Source organism: Geotrypetes seraphini, chromosome 1 (assembly GCF_902459505.1).
Source record: "Geotrypetes seraphini chromosome 1, aGeoSer1.1, whole genome shotgun sequence".
NCBI lineage: Eukaryota > Metazoa > Chordata > Amphibia > Gymnophiona > Dermophiidae > Geotrypetes > Geotrypetes seraphini.
The window spans coordinates 450,741,584-450,762,512 of NC_047084.1; the positions used below are offsets into that span (position 1 = coordinate 450,741,584).

At 45.2% G+C, this 20,929-nt stretch overlaps 1 protein-coding gene across 2 annotated transcripts in view; it reads right to left on the reverse strand.

Annotated features, from left to right (window-relative positions):
- Window positions 1-3,215: 3,215 nt before the first annotated feature.
- Window positions 3,216-20,929, reverse strand: part of BGN (biglycan) — a 94,717-nt gene continuing 77,003 nt past the window's right edge. For both annotated transcript variants that reach the window (XM_033921144.1, XM_033921135.1), the window contains 7 exons: window positions 20,282-20,517; window positions 19,258-19,370; window positions 18,673-18,886; window positions 16,334-16,444; window positions 9,464-9,557; window positions 7,905-8,043; window positions 3,216-4,585 (listed from right to left, as the gene is read on the reverse strand). In XM_033921144.1, coding sequence (XP_033777035.1) covers window positions 4,388-4,585; window positions 7,905-8,043; window positions 9,464-9,557; window positions 16,334-16,444; window positions 18,673-18,886; window positions 19,258-19,370; window positions 20,282-20,498 — 1,086 coding nt within the window. In that variant the 5' untranslated portion in view covers window positions 20,499-20,517 and the 3' untranslated portion in view covers window positions 3,216-4,387. The remainder of the gene's footprint in view (window positions 4,586-7,904; window positions 8,044-9,463; window positions 9,558-16,333; window positions 16,445-18,672; window positions 18,887-19,257; window positions 19,371-20,281; window positions 20,518-20,929) is intronic.

Genomic DNA, 20,929 nt, shown 5'->3' on the forward strand with positions numbered 1-20,929 from the left:
AAGAATAGTAGAAAGTCACATGCTTTGTTCGTTTTTCCATCAGCTAAAGGATGTAAAAGTAAGAAATATCTTCACCATACGCGGGCCTATCAAGCAGCACATTATGATAAAGATCTTCGGCATTTAATACGTACATCTCTTCTTATGCACAATTTAGAAAACAACTGAAAACTTTTCTTTTACAAAATTTCTTGCAAACAATTTAGAAGATAATTGAAAATTTTCATCTTTCCAAAATTTCTGATCTTATATTTTTTATTGTATCTTTTTGATAAAGTTTTGTAAACCGCATAGAACTTTTTGTTGGTTATGCGGTCTAAAAATCCGGTGTTATGTTATGGTCAGAATGTGTAAATGATTCCCTTCTCCACCCCATCCCCAAACTTTAATGGCATAGGAATGAAGATTCGTAATGTAAGCTTTATTTAAAATGCAAAGAAAAAAAATCTTGTTTCCTTTTTATAAAGTATTTATACATATTTTATATAGTTAAGGATTTCACATAGGTAGACCCACATTTTAGAGAGCATTCTTAGACTACATATAACATTTTTTGAGAGTCACCAAAAGCCCAGTTTCTTTGCCGGGTCCTTCCAATACCTTCTCTCTCCACCTTCCACCTCTTTTTCAGCAAGCTTGCATATTTGCTTTGAGGATTGCATGTCAGGGCTGGAGGTAAGGTGGCCCACTCATCCCGATCAACTGGTCCTTGGTGCCCTCTCCTCTTTACCCTACTGGTGTATCTACCTTCCCATCCTCTCCGACCCTTTGCGGACCACTTTCTGAGAGGCAGCCTGCAATCACAGTCGTTAGGCTGAATAACAAAAGTAAATCAAAATATTTTCATTTTAAATACTGACACTTTTTCCAGGTCTTAATAGCATCTTCTATTTATTCTACATCCATTTTAAAAAAATATTTTTCCATCCCTCCCTCTTCTTTCTTCCCTTAGCAATTGTGCCATCTGTTTATTGCTGAAAACAGTGGTTTACAAACACACAACAGAGGGCCATTTTCAAAAAGGACGTCTAAGTCTGATTTTGGCGTTTCTCGCAAGATGTCCAAATTCAGAGACTCAGAAATGTCCATTTTCATAAGGCAAACCGCTAGATGTCCAAAGAGCATCCAACCTTAGGACACTTAACTTTATACCCCATTTTTGACTACAGAAACGTCCAAATACAAAATGTCCAAACCCAGACCATTTGGACGTGAAAGGGGCCAGAATTGTAATGGACTGGCTACATAGATATTCCAACAGAGCAGTTGGTCAACTTAGAGGGCACTGCTGTGAACTTCTCATAAAGGGTGCCGGATATACAGTACATCTCACCATAACCTCCTTATAATTTATGGTGAGCCCCCCAAAACCTACTATACCCATCTGTCTACCACCCCAATAGCCTTTATGGCTGCAAGTGGCATCTATATAGTAGTAGAGTAGGGTTTTGGTGGCCTCACACTTTCCACCATAAATGTAGTGGTTAGAGTGGCTTATGGGCCTGGCTTCTCTATGGTTCACTAGCCCACCCACCAAGCTACTTAAGCCACCTGTGTGATGTTCTAAAAGACTTTCTCATATCAAGTGCTGTTGTTCTAGAGACAGGTATATACTGTTTAATTCAGACCTTTGTGGGGTGGGAGGGGGTTAGTGACCACTGGGGGAGTATGGGAGGGGGTCATTACTTAATCCCTCCAGGTCATCTGGTAAGTTTGGGTACATCTGGTAAGTTTGGGTACATTTGGGGCACTTAGACACTTCTAAAACAGGTCTAGCCCAAAACATCTAAGTCCCATCGAGGTCGTCCTGGGAAAGGTTCGATTATCACTGCAAGGTGTCCAAGCCTAACCTACCCATAACTCGCCTCCGAAAATGCCCCTTAGATCACTGGACTCACAGTAGGCAAAATGCCTCACTTGATACCCAGAAAATTGGCTTTGAAAATCGGCACTTGAATGCCCCAGCGATTAGGACGTCCAAGTGCTGACTTATGACAGTTTTTAGAGGTCTTTATTTTTTGATTATGTGCCCCACAGTATCCAGAAGACAACAGGAGCCGATATAAAGGTCCACAGATACATAAAAGTATCTAATAAAATGTTTATTAAAAATCCAAACATAGCTAGGCAGCTGTACACAGTTGTAGGTGATGTGAAATAAAATGTTAGGACCCAACAATATCAGCCTTCCTCAGGAGTCCGTGTATCTTTAACACATACCACTACCTATAAAACCAGGGGTGTGGCCTGGAGAGAGGGGACCTGCAAGAACCTCTAGAACTGTCTACGGTGTATTGTACCCCCTGTGTTTATCCCACAAGTTTCTGAGAAGTTCTAAGAGAAGAAGATATTTCTCTGGTTTTATATGTAGATGATGTGTGTTCAAGATACAGAGACTCCTGAGGAAGGCTGATATTCCAAGTTTATTAAACAGTTTGATTAAACGCCTATCAAATACTACACGTGTTTTACAACAATTAAAATAAGGGTAAAAACAAATTAACCACAAAGAGTAACAAGAACAAAAAATGAAAAGGCCACACAAAAAAATATACATACAATAAACAATAGGAAATAGGGTAGAACTACAATGAGTATACTTCTCCCTCCGTATTCGTGGTTTCAACATTTGCAGTTTTGATTATTTGCAGTTTTTAGCTTTCTGGCTCCTCCTTCCCCCCAAATTACGTCAGCTTGCATAGAGAAATTGCTGATTCCCAGCACTTTCTTTGCCGTGTTTTGCCTCTCGTTCAGGAACAGGCCAGGTCTCCCACCATGTTATTCGCGGCTTCGCCATATTCACGATGGTTTTTATTAGAAAACAGTGAATAACATATGAAAAAATTATTTGCGTTTTTTTTTTGTATTTGCGGGTCTGTTAATCCCCCCCCCCCTGTCACAGCGAATACGGAGGGAGAAGTGTAAAACAAAAAAACCCCATAAATGGGAAAAACAATAGGGCAAAGGGAGTCAGTAAAAAAAGAAGAGAAGAATTTTAATAGTAAACGCATCTGTAAATAAAAAACTTGAGCTGTGTTGGGTCCTAGCTATGTTTGGGTTTTGAATAAACAGTTCCCCCCCCTTGAGCATCAGAGCAGTGTCAGAGCATTTAGCCCCCTGGGTCGCAGTAGAACCCTCCACCACGGCTTAGTAAGAGAGGGCCTTTATTAGATACCTTTGTGTAACTTTGGACTTTTGCACCAGCTCCTGTTGTCATCTGGATACAGTGTGTGTTTTTATTCCATTGTTTTCTGCATCTTCACTGGTGTGAACTTTTTTGTTCCCTCTTTTATCTTCATCTCTTTTAATGCTTCCAATTGGTCCCTCTCTTGTCTCAGCAGGTCCTGTATCTATTGGCCCTGTCTGCCACTTCCCCCTCTTCAGCAATTTATTGCCCCTGCGTTTACTTTGCCTGCCCCTCTCTCCCCAGAAGTCACTACATCTGTTTATTGACTCCAAGTTCTCAATCACATTTGATCCAGTCCAGATTTTATAAAGCTCACTGTCCAAAGAATCCACTGGAGTCTCTTATTAATGAAACCAGGAATGACTTAACTTACCTCTTGACACCTGGGAAGGGGAACTTAACTCTAATTTACAATATATACAGATTTTTGAGAGGAAGGCAGTTACGGTGGCAGATTAAAACATTAACCCCCCACCCCCACCCTCACCCCCACATGTCTGTGTGCACGTGGTGGTTGTGGATGAGGTGAAGCAGTGTGTGAATGTATAACTTTCTCGAGCTTTGTTAGTTGACCTTAGAGAACCCAGGATGAGGTAAAATAGGCAGGAGATGAGGCATGGGCGATGTGCTGTGAGAGAGGAAGGGAGAGGAAAGAAATTGAGAAAGGGGTCACTGGGGGCGTCAGCGATGGTAGTTCACAGGGCAAGTCTGGGTGTATGAAAAGAGGACAACTGCAAAGCCACCACCCCATCTACCCTTCCAAAAAGACATCAGCGACAAGAAAAAGCAAAACCCAAATATCACTTTGCATGTTTTTAAGGATTTTTGAGCCATAAGAGCATCCTCTGAAGCATTTTTGATCAGGAAGAGAAGCTGGAAGTATTTAAGTCAGGCAGCAGCTCTGGGCAGTAAAGACGGCGGAAGAGTTCTTTAAACATGTGGAACCAGAACTTTTTAATACATTTGGAATCCTTGCTTGTGGTGCTTCACTACTTCTCCTTATGGAACAATTTAGATACACACGCACACATACATACATACACAAGTGTTGCTTGCAGACCAGCATGGAAGATCAAAAACCCAGCCTTCCTACCTATCCTCTCCCTCTGTCCTCTGTCACATTCTTCTTGCTGGAAAGAATCCTCCTCCCCCTAAATCCCATCCCTTACCCTGCCCCACCCCAATCTGCTTCCTGCCCGATCACTTCCGGTAGTTGCCAAACTGGATGGCTAAGCGGCTAGAGACACAGCGAAAGGCGGCAGGTTGGACCTCCCAGTAAGGCACAGGATTGCTGAAGAGGCTGATTCCGTTGTAGGAGACCCGCTTGGTTCCAAAACCCACAGGGCAAAAGTCATTGACCCCCACCTGCGTGATGTTGTTGGCATGGAGGTACACCACCTGTCGGGGAGAGAAAAAGGAGTGAGGTATCAGTGGGAGAGTAAGAGGATGACATTCAAACACCCTCCCATCTCACTGTTTATTCAACTTGTAAGATGTCACTAACTTTCAGCACTCCTCCCCTCTCCTCCAAATTCAAAAAGGCTACACTTTGGTTAATTTAATATAAATGTATTTACATTTGATTGCATGCCTTACTATATACCTCAAGGTGTATAATTTTAAAAAGTAATTTTTTACGTTAAAGGAGGAGCTTATTCTCTTTAAGCTCCTCCTCCATGAGAATGGGTGGCCCCAGGTGTAGGGCAGATGGCAATCTAGCAGTGGTTGTCTATTTAGATTCCCATTTCTACTATGTTAACCAATAAAATTTCACATCTAACCATAACCATAACTAACAGACAGGTAGAGCAATATCTGACATTAGACATTAGACAGTTAGACATTCTGACTCTTCTAGAAAGAGGAAGAAGTTAGAAGTGGACTACAGTGCTTCCCCGCGAATTCACGGTCGGCGGTTTGCGGTCCTGGTCATTTGTCGTATTTTCCAACCACGAATGACTGGGCATGAGAGGGCAGCTGGAGAGGCAGGAGAGGGTAGCCGGAGCGCCGGCGAGTGAAAGAAATCACTCGCTATATGCTCTGACCACCTCTTCCTGTACTAAAGTCGTGCCTCACTAATCAGGAGCTGCTTTGACTCGCAGCTCCTGATTGGTAAGGAGTCTTATCTATGAAGGCGGGTTCCTTGGTCTTTTGGTCTTTGAATGCTAAGAGGGCGATTTTATATATTATCCTGTGAGGAATTGGCAACCAGTGTGTTTTTTTTTAAAGGGGAGTGACATGATTGCATTTTTTTTTAGTTATCTCCCCCTATGTCCCCCCCCCCACGAGAGCTCCGCTCTGCCAGTCCCTCCTATCTCTGCCCTTTTCTTCAACTGCCAACTCCAGACTCCGTCCCTTCTGCCTTGCTGCGCCATATGCTTGGAACAAGCTGCCTGAATCCCTATGGCGGGCTCCATCTCTGGCAGTGTTCAAGGCGCTCAAGCGTTTAAAGGCCCACCTCTTTGCGAATGCTTTTGAATCCTAACTCCTCTCACCTTGGGTTCTGCATCCCCAACCCAATATGTCATGTCTGTCCAAGTTAGATGGTAAGCTCTTCCGAGCAGGAACCATCTATACATGCCAAAATGTATAGCACTGCATATGCCTTTCAGTGCTATATAAATGATAAGTGGTAGTAGTAATCACTGACCTTAAGCCTGTCTAAGCCTTATAGACTAGGCATGATTTGGACTGGTACTGTGCTACCCAAGCCAGTATACCTATAGTCAAAGGCGTATCCAAGAGTATCTAGGTGAGAGAAAGCCACTTATGCATCTGCCCTATTTGAAGGCAGAGGGAACAGGGAACCCTCAACGCCTTCGTACGATGCAGAAGGAGGGTGAATGGTCTGTGTACTCTTTACAGGAAATCATCATGGATTTCATCCTATCTACTGGTGGTCCAGGAACATCACAGGAATGAAGGAAATACATCTTATGCAGCATCTAACATAGCAACATAGTAGATGATGGCAGATAAAGACCTGAATGGTCATTCCAGTCTGCCCAACCTGATTCAATTTAAATTTTTTTAAATTTTTTCTTCTTAGCTATTTCTGGGCAAAAATCCAAAGCTCTACCTGGTACTGTGCTTGGGTTCCAACTGCCGAAATCTCCAGCCCATCTACACCCTCCCAGCCATTGAAGCCCTCTCCAGCCCACCCTCCCCCAAACGGCCATATACAGACACAGACCGTGCAAGTCTGCCCAGTACTGGCCTTAGTTCAATATTTAATATTATTTTCTGATTCTAGATCCTCTGTGTTCATCCCACGCTTCTTTGAACTCAGTCACCGTTTTCCTCTCCACCACCTCTCTCGGGAGCGCATTCCAGGCATCCACCACCCTCTCTACAGGGTTTCTGAGAATCCTGGAACAGAGCAGCAAATCCTAAGTACAAAAAAATGTGCTCTTGAGCCTCAGAGTCCCCAAGTCTTATGGCAGCAAGTATCTGAACTATAACTGGAACCATACTGTGAACTGGACTACATTGTTACCAGGGCATCTTACTGAAAGGAACTGTGCTTTCACCCCTGCTACCCTCAGTAAGGGGACCAAGGAGATAAGGAGAGTTGGACTTTGCTATGTGTTACCTTCGCCAGTATGTGTGTTGCCCTCTTAAGTGAGTTTAGTCAATAGTTGGTTCAGAACAAAAGCTTTGGAATTGTTTGGGTTATGAGTGAGTGGATTGGATATAACTCTGAGAGAGAAGATGCTTATTGGCCTCCTGGAACCAATGGGAACTCCACTAACTTGGAACATGACGACGTCACTGGCCAGATTTTACAGCAGATATCCTGCAAACAACGGGATGGCTGGATAGGCTGGAGTGAGCTTAGATGGCCACTTCAGCAGTTGGAACCTAGGACAATACCAGGTATCTATGGCCCAGAAATATTAAAGAAGAGAGAAGTTACTACCACTACTATTAATTATTTCTATAGCGACACCAGATGCACACAGCGCTGCACAGAGTCACAACGAGTAAGAAAACAGTCCCTGCTCAAAAGAGCTTACAATCTAAACAGCCAAGACAGACAAACAGGATGTCATGGATACAGTTACGGGGAACGGTTAATTAGCAGGCTGGGTTGGAGGGCAGAGGAGCAGGGTTAAGGTAATATCGAAAAGGTGTCAGGTGTCTGTCATCATTTACTATGTTACTATAGTATATTCCAGCCCTGGCCCTGGGCCCAAGTCTATCAATGCTATTTATGTGCTACTCCTGGTGGATGCTGTGCAGAATTCAGTGCAGACACGGGCAACAGAGGAGAAAGTGAAGTGCTGCACCGCGAGTCACTTCCTCCTCCTGTGCCAACTTAGACCCGACAGTTTATGTGAGCCATGATCTCACGTGCACAGAATTCTGCCAGAAGTCATTTGTGCACCCCTGTTACCCAGGTAATGTAGCAGAGCTGGCTGACATATGACCGGTGCGTTTGGTCTGAGGTCACACTAGGATGGATACCAAAGCTAGTGATGTAGCTCTGGTTTCCGCTCCCTTCAGGAATAATGATCTGTTTCAGTGTAATTATGATATAGAAAGCCTTTTACTGTTTCCGAAATACTACCCGGGTGATAGGACCATGAGCTCAAGAGCAAAGGGAGATTTCTGTGCCCTGCAACATTAAGCAAACTCTGGCAACAGGAAGAAGACAGCGGCGGTGGAGTTTCAGGCTGGCACTCCCACACTTCTCTTGTTCTGCACCACCTAGTACCTGGAGCATTTTCAGATCGGGGAGACCTGGGGGCACACGAGACAGCTTGTTGTTGTCCAGATGGAGCTCCCTCATCATGGGCAAAAAGTTGAGGCTACCATTCTCAATCATGCGGATCTTGTTAAAGCCAAGGCCCAGCCTGCAACCAGAAAAGAGAGGCACTGAGAGAAAGGAAGAGGGTGTTCTCACCTGCTAAAGCCTGTCATACTAGCAATTCGAAAAGTGTCATGAAAAGTGTGGAATAACTTGTAGGTTTCATGGCTCCACCTCATTCTTGTCTTGGCTGGGCTGAGAACGTTTCAGCAGCCCCTCGAATTGTGATGTCATAGTGCCTCAATCCACCAATGCCTAAGAGCCAACCTCATCCGTGATGCCACAATGGCTTGGTTTCCCTATACTTGTGCCCATTTACTAGATCAGGGGTAGGAAATTCTGGTCCTCGAGAGCAGGATTCAGGTCAGGTTTTCAGGATATCCACAATACATATGCATGAGATGGATTTGCATGTACTGCCTCCTTGAGATGCAAATCTATCTCATGCATATGTATTGTGGATATCCTGAAAACCTGACCTGGCTCCGGCTCTTGAGAACTGGAATTGCCTACCCCTGTACTAGATGAATTTGCCTCATTGAAACAAAAAGTGTGGAATAACTTGTAAGTTTCATGGCTCCACATCATTCTCTTCTTGGTTGGGCTGAGAACTTTTCAACGGCCCCTAATAAGAGAGCATAAGTGTTGCCATACTGGGACAGACTAAAGCAGTGGTTCCCAACCCTGTCCTGGAGGAACATCAGGCCAATCGGGTTTTCAGGCGAGCCCTAATGAATATGCATGAAGCAAATTTGCATGCCTATCACTTCCATCATATGCAAATCTCTCTCATGCATATTCATTAGGGCTAGCCTGAAAACCCGATTGGCCTGGTGTTCCTCCAGGACAGGGTTGGGAATCACTGGACTAAAGGTCCATCAAGCCCAGTATTCTGTTTTCAACAGTGGCCAATCTGGGTTCAAGTACCTGGCAAGATCCCAAAGAGTAAGTTTCCCTACATGCCCAGTGTTCTGGATCTCCCTCCACAGCATCTGTGGACATGCTTTGCTTGCCATTTGTTGTGTACTAGAGAATGACACTGGGACAAATTTGTCCCTGTCCATGCAGAAACTCAATTTCCCGTCCCGTCCCTGTGAGTTTTGTTGCTGTCCCTGCCCCATTCCTGTAAGCTCTGCCTTAACTGCACAAGCCTTGCAGAGCTTGCAGGGATGGGAAAAGAACTCACAGGGACGGGATGGGAAAATGAGTTCATGCGGGGACCGGGAAAAATTTGTCCCCGTGTCATTCTTTATTTCATACCTGTACAGTTTAGCGTAGCGGATCATATCCTCCAGTTCGATGGCTTGAATCTGGTTGTGGTCCACGGGAAAAATTTGTCCCCGTGTCATTCTCTATTTCATACCTGTACAGTTTGGCGTAGCGGATCATATCCTCCAGTTCGATGGCTTGAATCTGGTTGTGGTCCACGGGAAAAATTTGTCCCCGTGTCATTCTCTATTTCATACCTGTACAGTTTGGCGTAGCGGATCATATCCTCCAGTTCGATGGCTTGAATCTGGTTGTGGTCCAGATGCAGTTCATTCAGGGTGTCTGGGAAATCTAAACAGGAAAAGAAACAAACACAGTGTATGGGCAGAAAGGCAGGGCAGAGGACACTTAAGGACTGTATGAAATGGGTGTAGTTCCTAATTCCTGCCTCAGAGCACTGTCTCCATGGTGCTCACGCTAAGGTACTGCTATCATGAGGAAAACCATCATGCTCAGTCCTTTGCATCTTTCCATCCAGTTCTCATCAAGAGCTTTCACACAAACTTTCCAGCTTTTTCCAATCCTCCCTTCCTATTCCACTTCCAGCAGGGATTAGATCAGTAGGCTGAGAACCAGGGGAGCCCAGTTCAGATTTCACTGCACGTCCTTGCAATTTTGGGGAAATCCTATAACCCGCCTTTACCTCAGGTACAAACTCAGATTGTGAGCCCATCACTATGATAGCTTCTGGGCTTGCAGGATGTATAAGAAGAGATATAAATAAAAATAAGCTGAACTTGAACTGTGAAAGGGATTTGAATTTTCAGCAACTTTCTCAAAGGATTCATTTAAACTGTCATTTGTTATTATGGAATTACCTGGTAAGGTCTGCCGAGAATCGCACCGAAAGTGAAATGAAATAACCAGAACTTCAAAAAGGGAGTTGCTGTGGGCAATACATTGATTTCCTCAATTCTGTGTATGGCAAAGATCAAAGTAGCAAGCAGAAAGTTAGGATTTGCTCAAAAAAGATTAAAAAAAAGAGGATATCAAAATGCAGTGGTGTAGCGAGAGTAGGAGGCACCTGGGGCAGTGGCACCCCCCACACCCCCCACACCCTCCTCTCTGCCTCCCCCACCCCCGCTCTTTCCACGTCAACCCCCCTGCTCCTTCCATGCTACACATATGCCCTCCCTTCCCACCCTGTTCCTTTTAAAATCTTTGCCAGCGTGAGCAGTTTCTCCACCCTGCCACTCGCGCTGGCTTTCCCTCTGACCTCACTTCCTTGCCCCACAACCCAAAAGTGATTTCAGAGGGAGCCAGGCCGGCGCAAGCAGCAGGCTAGAGTAGTTGCTCACCCTGGCGAAGATTTTAATCAGGTACGGAAGTTCAGGGAAGGGAGGGCACAAAGAGGTGCCGGTGCCTGGGGTGGTCCACCCCCCCCTGCCAAAATGCCTCTGTGCCAATCCATGGTGAGATTGCGCTTTGAGTAGCACATGTAACTCTCAATGCCCCGGCTCATAAAAATAGAGCAGAACTCAAAATGTTTCAGAGGAAGGTGAAAAAAAAAATTTAAAATAGAATGGGACGGCTTTCTTCTGAGGAAAGGCAGGTTAGAACTCTTTAGCTTGAAGAAAAGATGTTAGGAACTTGGAGGTGATTGTATTTAATGACCTTATGGTGGCCAAACAGGTAGAAAAGGTGACAGCAAAAACCAGAAGGGTGCTCGGGTGTATATAGGTCGAGGAATGGCCAACAGGAAAAAGAAGGTGATACACTTCTCCCTCCGTATTCGCTGTGATAGGGGATTAACAGATCCGCGAATACAGAAAAACCGCAAATAACTTTTTCATATGTTATTCGCTGTTTTCTATTAAAAACCTTTGTGAATATGGTGAAACTGCAAATAACATAGTGGGAGACCTGGCCTGTTCCTGAAGGAGAGGCAAAACACGGCAAAGAAAGTGCTGGGAATTGGCGATTTTCTCTGTAAACGCTTGGAATCAGCGATTTCTCTATGCAAAGTGATGTCATTGGGGGAGGGAGGGGAAGGAGCCAGCAAGCTAGAAACCGTGAATAATCGAAACCGCGAATACGGAGGGAGAAGTGTAATGCCTTTGTAGAATTCAATGACGAGACTTCAGGTAGAGCGCTATGTACAATTCTGGAAATCATACCTTCAAAAACATATAGACAGGATGGAATCAGGCCAGAGGGCAGCTACCAAAATGATCAATGGTCTTCATCATAAAGCATAAAGGAACAGACTCAGGATTAATCTAAAGAAATAGTTCTTTATAGAAACATAGAAGATGACGGCAGATAAGGGCCATAGCCCATCAGGTCTGCCCACTCTACTGACCCACCTCCAAGTCTACTATCCTAGGGATCCCACTCCTGGTGACAGGTTCCCTTGGCTTAACCCTTTAAGGGATCCCACATGGGCATCCCATTTGCTCTTAAATTCTTGCACGCTGTTTGCCTCGATCACCTGCACCGGGAGCTCATTCCAAGGATCAACCACTCTCTCAGTGAAGAAATATTTCCTGGTGTCGCCATGAAATTTCCCACCCCTGAGTTTGAGCGGATGCCCTCTTGTGGCTGAGGGTCCTTTGAGAAAGAGAATCTCTTCTTCCATCTCGATACGGCTGGTAATATACTTAAACATCTCGATCATGTCTCCTCTCTCCCTACGTTACTCGAGTAAGTACAGCCGCAAATTTTTCAGCCTTTGCTCGTACGATAGATCCTTGAGCCCTGAGACCATCCTGGTGGCCATCCGTTGCACCGACTCTACTCTCAGCACATTTTTCGGTAGTGTGGCCTCCAGAATTGCACACAGTATTCCAAATGAGGTCTCACCATAGTTCTGTATAATGGCATTATGACTTCAGGCTTCCAGCTGATGAAACTCCTGCAGATGCAACCTAACAACTGTCTTGCCTTAGATGAAGCCTTCTCCACATGATCAGCAGTTTTCATGTCTGCGCTGATGATCACTCCCAAGTCTCGTTCTGTTGAAGTTCTAGCTAAGGTCTCACCATTCAAGGTGTAAGTTCTGCACGGATTTCTGCTGCCGAGGTGCATGATCTTGCATTTCTTAGCGTTGAAGCCCAGCTGCCAGGTCGAGGACCAAAGCTCCTTTATGGAAAGGGTAATGGATGTGGAGAACAGACTCTTGGTAGAGATGATGGGGAGATCAAGACTATATCTGAATTCAAGAAAGCTTTGGACAAGCACATATAATGTCTAAGGAAGAGAAAGGGATAGTAGATGGCATGGATGGGCAGCAGATAGGTCATAAACAGATTTCTTATCCATTTACAATTAGGTAGCCCTAGGACCACTGAGAATTGAGGGCCCAATACCTGGTTGTTTCCCCACTGACTAGTGGGCAATCCACAGATTTTTAGCAGCAATATCTAGTTAGCGTTAGGGTGGTCTAAGGACAGAGTCTAGGGAAAGTCAGTTTTATCCAGTTAGCAGTGATTTTCAGTCCACTAACTAAGTGCCTCAAAAAGTTTAGGACATGAAAAATGTTCTCAACATTATCCAGGTAGTTTGGGGGGTGGGGGGAGTAAAAATATTGGCCAGCACATTCAGGAGACCAGGCAAGAGCCAGATATTCAATATCAGTGCCTGTATAAAGTCTGGCATTGGACATCTGTTTGAAATTCTGCTCACAGCAGTTGACACCTTGGGCTGAATATCGGGCCTTGACCTTCCCAAAGTCTTATGTTAACCTGGAATCTCTTCAATGGCCACTAGATGGTGGACTTGCTACACAGAACAGAGCAAAGCAACCTGTCCTGCATTATTTTCCCAGTAACTATCAAGTTTCTCTCTCTAACACTGCACACTATCACACTTCCTTGCAGTAGCATACTGTGGATTTCTTGCATCTGGGAGTTAATGCTTACATATATGACAAGGCCCCAAAGAGCAAGAGGTACAGTGGGGGGGGGGGGGGAGCAGAAGGTGCTGGTGTCCCCACCAAGATGGTGCTCAAGGTGGTTCCCCTTCTTCCCCCCCTTTTACTACGCCGCTGGTATCTCTGCAGTTGGGACAGAGTGTCAGGAGGTAGTAGAGAAAAGAGGTGTGATGTACCTATGAATTGCGGCAAAAACATTAATATGTACTTAAAATAATCAGAGCCTAGGGACATTAAGCTCCTACCCAAAATTCTGATAATTAAAGCAATAATCATGGTCTCCTTGTCCAAGAATAATTCTATAAAACACCTAAATAAACATCACACTTTAAAAATGCCTAAATTTTAATATTAAATTTTGGTGTTACGTCAGTAACAGCAACACAACTTCTTTCCAGTGCCTACTACCAAACAACACTGCCAGGGCTGGTGTGAAACATACTAGTAGCTAGCAAAAATTTGGAAGGGGGATGACCCAAAGTCTACCAGCAGGCCATATCTCTTTCAGATAATCCAAATAAGTTTGTCCGGATTTTGGAAGGCCTCGAGCTCAGGGAACAAGAGACAAGAGCTGTGCCTGGTCAGGACTGGGGCAAAACAGGGCAGAATAGGGGCTGGAATGAGGCGTAACTGGGGGCAGAATGGGACGGGGCCTGGTGTCCTCTTTTTTTAAACTCAGAAATCCGGTAAACAGGACTGCTAAAGATCCCTACAGAAAAATGACATATTAGCAGAACCACTCATCTCAGATTCACACACAAAACACAGACTGACCACCTACCAAATACTGAACAAGGGACCAAGAATTAGAAATAGAAATATGAATACAAAAACTGAACTGGAAACCCCTTGAAGCCAGAATCTGCATGTAGTGCCATACTAGAGAAATAGAAACCGGAATGCATTTCCTCCTGTAGTGAGCAAAATACAAAGAAAACAGGAATATACATTTCCTAAAGTTAACATATTGTATTTCAATCAATAGATTAAAAGTAACATTTGTTTCTTTTCTGCTTTCTTTACAGTCTGCCATTCTTTTGTCATGTCTCTCTCTTGTCTTCTTCCATTCCTTCCCTGTATCTGTCCCCGACATTGATCTTGCCTTTTAACTCTTTTCTCCATTTAATTCTTTTCTGAGCCTCTATTCATTCATATTTCACCTTTTCTCCTCCTCCAATTTTCATTCTCTTTTTACGTTTCACCTACCAACTTTCCATCTACATTCCCCCTCTCTTTCCTAGTCCATCTCCCCAGTCTTAACCTCTCTCTAGTCCTTCCATTCCCCATTTCTCACTTCTTCCTCATCCTCTTCAACCCTTCTGTCTTTTACCCATTTCCTAGGATTACCATATTTGTGAAGTAAAAAAAAGAGGATATTTGCCCCCACCCCTGCCCCACCTCCTACTAATCTCACCTTTGCCCTGCCCCCCACCTTTCACCAGTCTCACCCCTGCCCCATCCCAGCTTTCACCCATTTCCTTAGTCTCCCTTCCCATCTTCTGTACCTTTTTGGTGCTTCTCTCTTTCCTTCCCTCCAATCCTCCCTCCATGGGTGCTTCTCCCTCCCTCCACCCCCCCCACCCCCCTACCAGTGGGTGCTTCTCACTCCTTCCCCCACAGGTGCTTTTCTCTCTTTCCACAACCCTCTCCCTTGTGTGTGTGTGTGTGGGGGGGGGGGTTCTCTCTCTTTCCCTCCCTCCAAATCCCCTCCTGCAGGTGCATCTCTCTCTTTCTCTCTCCCTCTAATCCACCTCCCCCACAGGACAGTGCTTCTCTCTCTCCCCTGTCCCCCACCTATTTCCTCACTGAAACTGAATCTTCAGGCCAGCAGCAGCAAGGTGAGCCTGCAGCTGTCGGCCTGCCTTGCAAGCCGCCTCCCTGGAGTGTCCCGCCTACACAGGAACAGGAAATTGCTCCAGAGTGAGGGCTTCCAAGGCAGGCTGACAGCAGCAGGCTCACCTCGCTGCTGCTGCCAGCCAGCCTGAAGATTTAATTTCAGTGGAGCTGGAGGGAAGGTAGCGGACAGGGCAGATGGGTTAGGGCTCTAGACACTTTCTCCCCAGACAGGGGATTAAAGCCTTCCGGATACCCGGACATACCCGGACAGTCCTTTTAAAAGAGGATGTGTCCAGGTAAATCCAGATGCCTGGTTATCCTACTACTTCCTATCCTTACTTCTACTCTCTGTATTCACCGCTCATCAGCCCTTATTTATTTTCCTTCCTCTCATATTTTCTCTCTCCATTTTTCCTCCATGCCTCCAGTCTCTTTGTTCTGTCTCTTGTCCCCTCCCCACATACCCATTTTTCACCAAATCAGCAGCTCTGTTTCCTCACTGCTTTTATTCATGTCTTGCCCAACCACCCCCTATGGCCTCTCGCACAGAGTTCCAGCATGTCTCCTCTATCTCTCCTATCTCCCCTATCTCTCCTATCTTCCCTATCTCTCATTTCCTACCATCTGTACAGCATCTACAATAACTCTCATTGCCCCTCCCCCCATATCATCTCCCCTCTCATCTCTGCCCCCTCTCCATGCACCATCTCCCCTTTCTCCCATCTCCCCTCCCCCTGGAACAACATCTTCCCTTTCTTTCATCTCCGCCCTCACTTCCTACAGTCAAGGATCACCTGTATCTCCCTATCCACCTCACAGGCTGCAGCACCAAAAACAAAACTCAAGAGCCTTTAAGCCATTAACGCACTCAAGGCCATATCATATCCCTGCCTCTTCCAATACAAGCTCCTTGTTTCCAAAGGGTAGGGACATGGCAACGACCTGAGTGAACAAATGGCTCCACGCTTCGACTTCTTTCCAGTGCTGCTGGGAGCTCCTTGAGAGCCCCCTCCCCAAGGCCAGTATTTGGGGTGGAAATTGCCCCCTCCCTTTCCCCAATATGTCTCTGCCTTCATGCAAGATTCAAACATAAGAACATAAAAATAGCCTTACTGGGTCAGACCAATGGTCCATCAAGCCCAGTAGCCCGTTCTCACAGTGGCCAATCCAGGTCACTAGTACCTGGCCAAAACCCAAGGTGTAGCAATATTCCATGGTACTGATACAGGGCCAGCAGTGGCTTCCCCCTTGTCCTTCTCAATAACAGACTATAGACTTTTCCTCCAGGAACTTGTCCAAACCTTTCTTAAAACCAGCAGGAAATGCTCTCAAACGGGCCAGTTAAGACCCGAGGTGCTACCTTTAGGAACCCCCGTCAGCTTCGCCTCAGAGATGCGCAAGTAGTTCAGCTTCAGTCCGTCAAAAGCTCCAGGTTCAAAGCCGCTGTTTTCCAGAGGATTCCCACCCATTTCTACAGAGACCAGCAATGGAAAAGAAAAAAAAGGGATAAGGGTTAGAAGCTGAAAAGGAGGATGAGACTCAAATCTGGTGGTACATCCCTATCTCTCTCAGCCACATCGCACAAGTTTTGCATTATAGTACAGGTTTTCAATTACAGGCAGTCCCCGGGTTAAGAACGAGTTACTTTTTAAAGCTGTTCTTAAGTCAGATTTGTATGTAGATTTGTATGTAGATTTGTAGATTTTATGATTCTTGCTGCTTACCTCTGTTCCCAGCTGACAAAAGGGCCAACTGTCCCTCAGTGTTCCCTCTAAGGACAGCATGCACAACCACACCCTGTTCTTAATGTGACCATGCATCATTCCTGAATCTGCTACAGGAGAAGTGTAGGAGTCTATGCCACTGGAAATACTGCTCAGAGAAATCAAATGAAGCCGCAACTGCGTTCTTAAGTATGAGTCATAATTAAGTCGGGCGTCTGTAACTCGGGGACTGCCTGTACTGTCAAAAGGCTTTCTACCCACCGAGAACTTTTGGAAGGGAACCCCCAGATTCTATATATGGTGCGCAAATTTCCATGTGCAAAATTGCTATTCGGATATGTAAATAGTAATAATAACTTAATTTTTATATACTGCCATACCACAAACAGTTCTACAAGTAACTATGAGGGATCTTCAAAAAGCTTCTGCACTTTTATTTTTTAAACACTTTATTAAATACCCAAAAGCAAATTACATCACTTTTCTACATAATCATCCTGTTTTGCGATAGATTTTTCCCAGCGTCCTACTAACTTTTTTTTAATTTTATAATTCTTTATTGATTTTCAAAAATAACAAAAAGTACAGCACAGTATATAAATATGAATAATAAAGTAAGCACTTATGCTCATTCAATAACCATGCATAAGAATATATGCTATTTCTTTCAATATATTCAATCAAAGATTAAACGAATCAAAGAGATATCCATCCCCCCTCCCGCCTACTAACTTCTTAATGCCATCAGAAAAGAATGCTTTTGGTTGAGCCCGCTAAAATATGAAAATGCAGAAACTTTATGAAGAATCCTCGTAAACTGGCATTAATTGGCAACAAATTTGGATTTGCATGTGTACCTTGCCACACTCTGTTCTATAAAGATCCACACGCAAAGTCTTTTAGCGTGCAACTCAAATGGGGGGTGCGACCAAGGGAGGGGAATTGGCAGGTTAGGGTCGTTCACTAAAGATGCACGCAGCATTACTGAATGCCGGGATCCACTACTAAATTAGGAGCCAGGATTTATACCAGGTTTCAGCTGGTGTAAAATCCTCGCTCCCCAACGTTTGGCACAGAAATCAGCTCTATGCGCCGTTCAATAAACAGCATCCAACTTGGAATGCTATTTATGGAATAGCACTCCCTGCTGATTTATTTTGGCATTGAATACTAAGCACCATTCACTGAATCTAGACTGAAATGTATGTGAGGCAGAGCTCACCAAATCTAGGTGGCTTTATCAGGAGGTCAGGGCCAGCGTTAGAGGGGGGAGGTAAACAGGGCCCCACAGCTCCAGAAGGCTGCCGTGGGCTGGGATGTCCTTCCCTTCTCCTCACCTGGTTCCCAAGGCCCCCCTCCCCCTGTAAAAATGCAAGGAGGATGCCGGTGTGGCAGTGATTCTCTGCCCGTGGCCTTCTCAGTGCTGATCCTTTGCCATGATCTGCCCCCCTCTGACACAACTTCCTGTTTCTGCTTGGGTGGCCTCCCGCAGTGGAACAGCACTGAGGAGTCTGCGGGCAGCATTAGAGAATCACTGCTATGATGGTGACCTTCTTGCAATTTTACAGGTGGGGGGGGGCTTTAGAACTGGGTGGGGAGAAGATAAGGACATCCTGACCCACAGTGGCTCCCTGGATAGCTGATTTTTAAATGAAGGGAGGTATGCTGGATGGGAGGAATTTGGTGGGTAGGTAAATCAGGAGAGGGGGCAAGGAGGAGAAGAATTGGGGAGGGGGGCTCCTTAATTTCTGCCCCGGGCCCCAGCATGTCTAATACTGACCTTGCAGGAGGTTCACCGTAACAGAGTTGACAATATTGGATGGCTCTGTGGAATATAACCGACCATATCTAAAGTTTCAGTAAAAATTGTTCTGCACTGTAACAGAGTCCTCCATCTCTAGGAGTTCTGTGGAGCAGAGTTCACCATGTTGGGTCTTTAGATGTATCGTGATTGATTATGCTCAAGGGTTCTCACCAATGCAGTTGACATTCTTGAGCCCATTGAAGGTGTCCTTGGAGACCTTCTTGATGTTGTTTTCATGAATGCGCAGCTCCACCAGGGAGTGAGGCAGGTTGTGGGGGATCTCTGCCAAGTTATTCTTGGAGATGTAGAGTTTCTGCAGCCTTTTCAGTGGGTCGAAGGCCTTCTCATGAACCTTGGAGATCTTATTGTTCACCAGCACTAGAGCCTGAACCCAAAAAAAATGTACAGTTACCCAGCCAGTTCCCTTCTATAAATGCAGAAAGGGCCACAGATTTAGAAACTTCTGCTGTTCTTCATTGCACATCTGCCCTCATGAGGCTTTCAGATGTGCGATCAGCTGAATAGTGCTACAGGCTGGGACTAAAGATACTGGGGAAAAGACAAGTCTTTTATGCGATCTCCTCCTCACCATTCACACATACATGTATGGGAATATCTACATGCACAGTGTTTCCCAGTCACACAATGTCGCAAGGCGAGAGACAGCAGCATGTGCAGTGCCGTGAGGGGAGAAGGTGTTTAAGGGAACCGGAGGAAGGAAGGAAGAAATAAAAGCAGAACACAGAGAGTCCTTACGTAAAGATTTTGGAGGCCAAGGAAGTCATCTTTCCTGATTTCTGTTATCTTGTTGTTTTGGAGGTCCAGCAGGCGAGTGTCATGGGGGATGTTCTTTGGCACACTTGTGAGGCCTGGAAGGGAAAAACAAACCGTCACCAATGCAAGCTGTGTGCTTTTATCAGACTGGGTTACGGCTTTACCTCCCTCTCTGTGTCTTGGGAATCAGGAGGGCTTTATGGAATCAGGCTCCAGAAGACTCTGGGCGATTAACCCAGATATTTAATGCTGGGCCGTTTCCAGTGACCGCCAGTAAATATCCAGGTTTTTTGGGCTAGCTCTCACACTGGCTAGTTAATAATGGGCAAAGATAGGATTGCTATATATGTGGTCCAATCTTTCCGCTAAACTTAGCTGACCAGCACTGAATATTTGTGGCTAGCTGTCTAAGTTGTGTGACATGGCTGGTTAGAGACTAACCGCTAACTGCAAATATTCAGCGGAGATAACCGGTTACCGCTAGCTGAATATTAGTGGTTAGTCAGTTAAATGCTATTTAACCGGCCAGAAGCCGTCCTGCCATTCAGTTACCAGATTTCCGGATTTCCCCGAACATGTCCTCCTTATGAGGACATGCCCAGGGGTCCGGACGGCTTTTCAAAACCTGCCATTTTGCCCGGGTTTTGAAAAGCCTCCTCAAATCACGTCAGGTAGGAAGGAAGTCCACGCATGTACGGATGCCACGCGATGTCATGCGCATGGGCACGGCATCCGCATAGGCGCAGACTTCCTCCCTGCCCCATAAGAGCAGGCAGCAGGGTTGGGGGTGGGGCTAGGACGGGAATAGGTGGAACAGGGCGGGCATGGGGCGGGTCTAGGGGGGGGTCCAGATTTTCTGATTAGAAAGTCTGGCAACCCTACTCTGCCATGTATGCCACTGCTGTTCCCTTCTAACTTGTGTATCTCTTGAGACATCTTGAAAAATCTGAAGCTTCCCACTACAAAATATATCATCTTTTTTCAGACAGGCAATGGAACAACTTACCAAGATCTGAGCATTGGATCACACGTAGCTGGCACTGGCAGCCAAAGGGGCAATCCATGGGCGCTGGGGGAACATCTGGGGGTGGTGTACCGGAGCCCTCTTCATCATTCATCATGGGTAGCCCATCATCCATGGAGAAATCCCAGAATCCTCTCTGCTCAAATGGCAGGGCCCCGCTCAAGGCCAAGGTGACACTCAGCAGCAGAACGAGCCTCATTCTTCAATGACAGGCAAGCCTGGGAAAAAGAGAAAAAGCAGTGAGGAATTATTCCAGAGCTGTTTGACTATAGTGCAGTAGGACAAAGATCACCTAGGATTCCATGACAATTAAAAAGGGAGGCAGTAAAATTTGAAGTCTGTTATTATTTTCCTTTTATTTGTAGAGGTGCTGAGAATGATCAGTTTGGGTGCCTGTATAGATTTTAAGCAATCTGATTTTCCAGTTTGACATCAGTAGTTCCTAGGCAGAATATTACATAGATGCTGGAAAGGAGGGGAGGGATCTAAAATGAAAAAAAATAAATAAATTTGCAATTTTGCTTTATTGATTTTTCCTTTGGTTTTTTTTTTCTGTATTCTCCCATGGTGTGGGCTAATTTGTTTTCTTGACACTATTTTGTGTGATGCCTCATTGCATACATCATTCAC